The following is a 7,852-nucleotide window of genomic DNA, read 5'->3' on the forward strand; positions in this document are numbered from 1 at the left end:
TAGAGCCAGGAAAACCCAGGCAAAGGCAAACAATTCTCAACAGAGCTGCTTTGTGCCCGAGGTCCCTGACCCACACCACCTTCTGTACACTGGGTTAGTGATTCTCTCGTGCCTGTGTGACAGTAACTCAGCATAACACACAGAAAGGTAAATATGGGGGGGGGGACGCAGGAATGTGTGCGACACTCACTTGGCTCGCCTCGACGGAGATCGCAGAACACTCATGGTTTAAGGCATCCACCTGGAGAAAGAAACAGAGAGGAGGATAATCAGAGAAAGAACGAGAGTGGGTGTTGATGGAGGGAGGTGGCTGGGAGTGGAGAGCAAACAGCTTCCAACAAAAAAAAACATGCATTATTTATCCCTTTAAAGACCTTCTAAATGCCTGTTGCATCATTTTGGTGAGCTCTCATATACAGTCCATGACGTGAAAGCTTATAGAACTATTGGTAACCTCATTGTGGCTGTATGGCATGCAAAGTTGAGGCGTAGCCTACAAAACAGCCTGTTCTTCCACTGTGGAGAGCCAGGTGTTGGGCCTGTACTGCTGGTAGTCGAGGGACTGATCTGGGACAATGGCAGACAGCAGGCTGATATGCACTGTGTAATTAGATCCACTAAGTTGATGACTGTACCTGCATAGCTGCAGTTCAATTTGACTTTACACTCAGCCATGCTAACTATTTGATAATTGGCATCTAAATCTGGTTAACGTGAGCAGGAAATGAACAAACGAAGCGCCCCCACACCTTTCCCTCCGGGTGTGGAGACGGGCTTTTCTCACAAGGCATGTACTGATGAGGTTATGTCAAAAAATACATCAGGTCTACGGCACACACTATGGCTAAACACACACTAGCTAGCCTAACTGTGAACCCTAACAAGCTGTTACACAACAGTGTGGGCTCCTCCAGACTTCCTTTACGATACGTTATACTGCATAACCACTGATAAGTGTCCCCACATTAATGGCTGAAGTGAATTGTATTTAACACTGAAGATAGAAATGTATCGCTTTGGCCAATGCCTTCAGTTTGTATTATTAATTGGAAGCGAGAGGTTTGGGTTTTGTTTCACAAGCAAGTATTTGAAGTGCTCTGCAAGAACAATCCAACCTGTGAGATACTGAACTCGTGACACAAGGTATGCTACCCAGAGTGCCTCTGAATATTTGAGTGTACTTTTCTAACCAGACTGTTACCACTTGTGCATTTGTTTTGCATAATGAACAGCGGTGAACTTCACAAGGTAAATACTCTGTATCACAGTTTACAGGTTATGGGCGCTGTCACTCAAGCTTATCTTGCCGCAGATCATGAACATAATCGCCCTCAGATTATCTGCTCATATCAGCTGAAACAAAGTGAGGACAAATCACAACAACCGCTTCCACGGATATCAACAGAAGTTACTGTGTTCCTGCAGACATGGTTTTATTCAGACGCACGCATGTATCTCCAGACAACCGGCTTAAAGGATCATCTACAACAGAATCTTACTGAGAAATGCAAATGAGCAAAGAAAACTAATCCTATTTACTTAAGTTCGCCTCCACAAAAGGTAGACTTCCTCTTTCTGTCCTTATCTCTCTGCTCATCCTCCCTCCACACTGTTGTTCCCAGCTCTGGTCCACCGCCAGGTTTCAGGAGGGAGGTGAAGCCGGAGCGGGACGGCTGGGTGTCTTGTGTTGTCAACCTCCTGGCAAGAGGCCCTCCGCACACCTCTCGTGCACTCAGCTTTAGGTTCTGACAATGTTTTATTCAGAGGTAATTACACATTATTAGAACGCTAATTACACAAAATTAGAGGCTGAGTGTGCAAGATGCTTATCTTACTCGTAAAGGCAGCTATGTCTCATATTTTATATTTTATATTTCCTCAAATTAACTGGTTTCATTTTCAATTGAGATGAGGTTATGCATGCTGCGTTCTGTGGCAACAAATCAGAGCGATGGGAGTGACAATGAAAGTCAACCAAATAATCTGTGTTGTTTCTTTTTTTCACAAACTCAGAATTGTATAATCTAATATTCTAAAAGTGAATAAAAACCGACAATAAGTCCTGAAAAAACAAGTTAATCAATAGCTATATATCACAGTGACATGCATGTCTGATCACTAATGTTTCATCTTTGGTAATGTACTTCAACTTTTAAGATTAGCAACCCCGATCAAACAAATGTCCAACTGGGCATGAGATTCTGCAATCAGTTTATGCACGAGCTGTTTTGCATGACAACAATCTGATTTTATGTACCAAGTGTAAACAAAAACAAAAGAACTGATTTTTAGCAGCTTGACTCCAAAACACATTTAATGCCACAACGTGATAACTCTGTTAGTACGAAGCAGCAAAATTATACATTTAACCTCCCAAACAACACAATAAATATCTACCATAACACACCTGGAGCTTAATCAGAGGATTTCGAAAAAAAGGCGAGAAAGACTGACAACAAGAATCACAACTGACATTCACATTAATGTTGAAATAAACCATGTTCACAATATTATACCATGGTTTTTCTTTTAGATTACGTCACCCGTATAATCAAAATGCGCTGAGATCTCAGCAATTAAATGTGAACCAAATGTGAAACAGATTTTAACATTGTCATAATACAAAATTAGAACATATTGACAGTAATATGTACTGTGTCTAAAGAAATATAATTTTGTAAAAACAGTTGTCTGATTTATGTATTTAAAGCATTGCAAGCCATCTGGGAGAATCATAGCAAGCTGATATGATATCTGGTAATGATGTTACAGGTTTAATCTGTCTATACAGGTCTCTGGTCAGATTTCACAGATGTGATCCCTTTTTGCTCACATTTATGTTATATAATGTGAAGATCAAAAATCTCATACCAGGACAAAACAATACTTACTTCTCAAATTAGCAATTAGTATTTCTCATTTGGTTGTTAATGTGTAGCCTGCATGAGGTTATTCCTAAACTTAACCTAAATTAAAGCACGTTCATCTCACCAAAGCGATAAATGCTGTAATTAAGGCTGAAGGTGACATCAGACATAAATATATGATACAACATGTAGTTTTCTGCTCTGCAACAACCATAAACAACACTCAATGTTGCAATGTTGTGAATTACTCCAATAATTAATCACCGTACAATTTGAGTGTATTAATATCACATCAAACCTTCAGCCTTGGTCACAGATCATGAATGATGTGCTGACAATTATTAGGAGACATTTCATAATAACACAATACATTATTAATAATAAATCATCTCCATAAACAAAATAAGTGCAACCAATCTCTACTTTAATTAAGCCATAAAACGGCAACTCCAACGGCAGAGGATGATATACGACTGAGTAATTAAAAAATACGGAGAGAAAGAACAGCAGTAGTCTCTATTTGACCCCTGGTCGGAACTCACAGTGGGGTTTTCCTGACGGGGTGTGCGAGGTGACCGACGTGGGCAGCAGCATCAGCCCACCATCGCAGCCCGATCAGCAACTCGTCGATATTTGTAGCCGCTTGTTGTTCAGTTGAACCGTTGAAATCCAAGACTGTAAACTACACAGTTGTCAACCAACAGAGCGCAGACGGACCGGTTGCCAGTCGGTAGGTGAGTCTGCAGGTAACTCAATCTGAAAGGGGCGGAGCTCCGCTGACACTTTGTTGGGGGGGCGGAGAGAAACTCACTCACTTCGCTGTAAGTCGGAATGCTTTGGTTTGGGTGCATGCTGGTGATGCAACTCACTCATCGGTTTTATTATCCGGCATCATACAGCAACAATAACCCACATGCGTGCAGCTTAAAACATATAGTGATTTATTCTGTCCTCGTATTGCCGTGTGCTGTGCTTTAATATCTTTGGAGTAAGCGGTGGTTTCAAACGTTTATGTTTTGTGACCCCTTAAAATAAACGTGTGGCCCCGCATTACATACGAATGGGAATTTAACTGGGACTTTAACCTAAATGCGTTTTACGTGCTCAGACAGTGTGATTTGAAGGCTTTATGATTTTTATTTAAAAATTTTAGATTTTTGCAAGAAAATCATTTTGTGATCCTCTGATTTATCTTGGGACCCATTGACAGATCACAACCCGACGGTTGGGAACCACCACTGTAAAGCACCAGTGCCCCAAGAAGACCTTTAATGAGATGCCCTATAGGTGACATTAATATGGTTGTCAAAAAATACTTTTTTTAAATGCTACGTACTTATGATTTCCAAATGTATCGGCCTCAATACATTTGATCAAGCTCTTAAATTGTAGGATCATTATATTTGAACATGTTTCCGATTGAGCAGCAAAGCCGTAACTGGTCTAAACTAGTTTGATTCAACAGGTGAAAGAAGAGCAACAGTGTGGAACACTGCCCAGGTTTCAATGTCACTGCTGGTAAGAAGGACCACTCTTTGTCTGCAGTGAGCGGGCCCTGCAGAGAAAATCATGAAGATAATGCAGTTGCCCTCTTATGGGTATATAACTGCATGGAAACAACCTCTTGAATGATTGATTGACAAAAATGCAAACAAATTACCACACACTCCCCAGAAAACCAGCAGTGAGGGACGATTAAAAATGGAATATATGAATGCTTGACTCACATTCAGAAACATGCACACGTGTTTGTCCGTGTGCTCGGCTGTTGCTCAACCCAAAGCACTCTGAAATGTCATTTGTTTTGAAGCTGGTTACTTTGGAAACCATGCCATTCAGTTTGATGATTAACTTAAGCTGTCAATGCTGAGAAATCACCTGTATGAAGAATATGGTGTTGGAAATTACCAACAGAGATATTTACCTGAATGAATAGCAGTGGAGCAGAGTTGATCTGATATCAAATATGTAGGCTGCAAGTAACATTTAAAGCCAAACTACAACATTCATTCTTACGCGAGAATCATTTTAAAGTTTGCATCAGGTACTTGAACAGCCACTTTATAGTTTATTTGTAGCCAACTCCAGTTAACCTAAGTTATTGACTTGTAAAAATGGAAGTAATGGAATAAGAAAATGTTAAATAAAATCACTGTTTCCACTAACACTTCAAATCATATTCAAAACACTTCTGCCCTCTACTGGAGAAAAGATGAACATACACTTTATACAATGTATCAAATGTGGTTTGTTTAATATAAATAAGCAATTGTAATACAAATATAAATATTAATCTTAAACACAAGTAAAAAAATAAAATAAAGAAAGATTAGCCAAAGAACATAGGAAAATATTAAATACAAGAGCAATCTGTGTGTCTATGGCAAGTGAAATCCATGAGAGATCCTCACAACACAGACAAACCAGAGCGTTGAACAAACTGTCTTGAATACAAAGTTGTTTTGATTTGAGGTTGTATCAAAGAAGTGCAGACGGGTTGTGAGTTCAGCTATAATAAAACAATGGAGAGAAGGCTTCCTCATTTGTCACTGAAACACAGAAAAAAACACACATCTGTTATTCAACTGTAGCTGAATAACTTAAAACCCATAAATGACAAAGACATGTGTGAAACCACGTTTAGTTGTTCAACATATATCCTGCAAATGACTGCAGGTTCAGTTAAGTTCTTCAGTCCCATTGCTTTATGAATGCATTTCGGCCATCAGCCACCTGAATACACAACATCCATCTTTTCAGATTGGGAAATTGGATTATTGTCCTTGGATCTATCTTGGGAGGAACATTTGAGGCTGTGACTATATTGTAGAAGGTATACAGTATCACTTAAATGAATACCACACATATCAATTATTCAAACCAGTCCTAAAGAGAACAAGGGCTTCATTAATGAGCAAAAGCATGAACAAAAGAAAAGCTGAATGGGTTCAGGTATATCAAAACATACATATGAGATGCTAATTACAAAGACATATCTTGCTAGTAAATTTTAAAAAGGAGACTATATTGGAGGCCAATCTCTTCATGAGATAATAAAGCATGTTATCTATGCATGACACGAGATACTCTAATATACCTGTCTATTATTTATCCTGACATGCAACTGTCAAAAAAAGCCTGTTTGTGTTCTCACATGTCACATGATCTGATAAAGCCATCTATCATGGCTGGTGAGGTTTAATATAAACTGTCTGTGATGAAAAGTAATAAGAGAAGAACTGACCTGGCCAGTCGGGCTAAAGTGCTGAAAGCCAGAACTCCATCTAAGCCATAGAAAAAGAGTAGGACACTGCTGAGGATCACGTCTGCCCGCATCACATATGTCTGCCATACCAGGAAGTAGACCGTCAGCAGGATAGTTGTCCCAGTCACAATGAGGTTGGTAAGAATAAGGCCCTCATTCTCCGTCAGGTGGCCCCTTACACCTGCAGACGGTGCAAGAGGGATGTCAGTTACTGTTAAATCTATTGTTTTCTGTTCAAAATACTACTAAACATGTATAACATGATACATTATGCTATTAATTGCATTATGAGAAATGTTGGACCCAGTGTTTCAGGAGCTTGACCCATGTTAGGAATTGAAATCAGGATATGTCACAGGTTTTAGATCAATATATTTGTTTTATCAACCTAGAGGCAGCTCTTGCTCACCACTTCTTTTAGCACTTTACAAAATCACACTTGCAGAGTCATATTACAGTGAAAAATCATATATGTATATCTTTGGTCAGACACTGTGTTATTGCTGCATGGTGAGGATTTCAAGACGGTTTGGAATCTCTTCCATGTGCCTTGAATTTATACCCCACGTTTAAGTAAACTACAAATGCCAGTGGTCCTAAAGCTACTAATTAAGAGGTATTAACTGGTCTGTTATTTATTGTGTGTTAGATGTAAGAAGAACCGCATAGTTTTGAGTACATGTGAGCAATGTCCCTTTTATTACTTTTCTTCTTTCTGTCTGCTTATTTCTTATTTTACTTGCAGACAAATAGACATGTTTCCCCATTGAAATGTGGTATAAAGGTGAGGAAAGGTATGTCTTGTGTAGTTATGCAACACTTTATGCATCTACACTGAAAATATTGGCTGCCTGGAAGGTAAAAATAAAATGCAGTCGTCAACCCTGAAAACTATGATATGCTTTAGGGAATGGATGGAAAGCAATAACATATGATAACGCAATCAAGTATACATGCACCGTAAGCAGAAACTGGCATGGTCCAGGGCTCTCTGCTGAAGAAGGCAGCATGCCCACAATTGAGGCATGCTTGAAAATCAACCATGCTTTTAATATGTGAATCTGTTCTCTCACCAGATAATAAATGGAGGCAGTCCAGACCAGCCAGCAGGAACAGCAGACAGACGTCATAGACCAGAGCATCAGTGGGATAAGTTAACACCAAGCCTGAGAGCAACAGACGCATTCACTGTTCTCTAGGGTCAAAAGAAAACTCGAAAAAAAACCAGGATTGTTTAACGTGTTCAGCACTCACTCTTTCTGACGATCAGGCCAAGAGTGAACAGGAAATAGAAAACAAAGTACGCTGTTGTCAGGTTCAGCAGCAGCTGGAAGGTAACAGAAGACAGCTGGGTGCAGAGTTAAGGTGTTGTCATCAGTCAGTGACACAGAGAGACTCTTTAGGACGACATGACAAGGATACGACACTGCCTGATCGACCTAGAGAGAGAGAGAGAGATAGAGAGGGGGGGGGGGGGGCGCAATTTGAAAAAGTGATCTCAATTTCTTTCCAGCTTTGAATTAACTAACTAAATGAACCAACGTAGAAGCATTGATGAGTGTTTTCTCTTTTAAAGTGGCTGTAAATAATATGAATGAATTATTTAACGCCGGTTTGACGTCGCGCCACCTCGTTAAACGCGTGTCTATAGCAGCCATAGCAACGCGTCCCCCTACCTGCTCTGGGCATCGCCATTTTGATTCCTCTCCTCAGCTCGTTC

At 39.9% G+C, this 7,852-nt stretch overlaps 2 protein-coding genes across 2 annotated transcripts in view; both read right to left on the reverse strand.

The window, feature by feature from the left end:
- Nucleotides 1–3,620, reverse strand: part of eps8l2 (EPS8 like 2) — a 25,240-nt gene extending 21,620 nt beyond the window's left edge. The window contains exons 1-2 of the mRNA XM_034535276.1: nucleotides 3,410–3,620; nucleotides 191–241 (exon numbers count right to left, since the gene is read on the reverse strand). Of these exons, the coding sequence (XP_034391167.1) occupies nucleotides 191–225 (35 nt within the window). The 5' untranslated portion in view covers nucleotides 226–241; nucleotides 3,410–3,620. The remainder of the gene's footprint in view (nucleotides 1–190; nucleotides 242–3,409) is intronic.
- A 1,477-nt stretch (nucleotides 3,621–5,097) lies between these two features.
- On the reverse strand, nucleotides 5,098–7,852 carry si:rp71-1d10.5 (transmembrane protein 216). The gene is made up of 6 exons (XM_034535529.1): nucleotides 7,809–7,852; nucleotides 7,555–7,571; nucleotides 7,387–7,480; nucleotides 7,206–7,298; nucleotides 6,112–6,313; nucleotides 5,098–5,416 (listed from the first exon to the last, which is right to left on the reverse strand). Exons 1-6 carry the CDS (start codon nucleotides 7,825–7,827, stop codon nucleotides 5,407–5,409), a joined length of 435 nt encoding a protein of 144 aa, XP_034391420.1. The 5' UTR covers nucleotides 7,828–7,852; the 3' UTR covers nucleotides 5,098–5,406.

The sequence above is a fragment of the Cyclopterus lumpus genome, chromosome 6, assembly GCF_009769545.1.
Source record: "Cyclopterus lumpus isolate fCycLum1 chromosome 6, fCycLum1.pri, whole genome shotgun sequence".
NCBI classification, from domain to species: Eukaryota; Metazoa; Chordata; class Actinopteri; order Perciformes; family Cyclopteridae; genus Cyclopterus; species Cyclopterus lumpus.

What these genes read in the sequence shown, in the direction of transcription:
- si:rp71-1d10.5 (XM_034535529.1), bottom strand. An exon ending in TGGCCTGATCGTCAGAAAGA is followed by an intron (nt 7,299 to 7,386) that starts GTGAGTGCTGAA and finishes TGTTGCTCTCAG; the next exon opens with GCTTGGTGTTAACTTATCCC. An exon ending in CTGCCTCCATTTATTATCTG is followed by an intron (nt 6,314 to 7,205) that starts GTGAGAGAACAG and finishes CACCGTCTGCAG; the next exon opens with GTGTAAGGGGCCACCTGACG.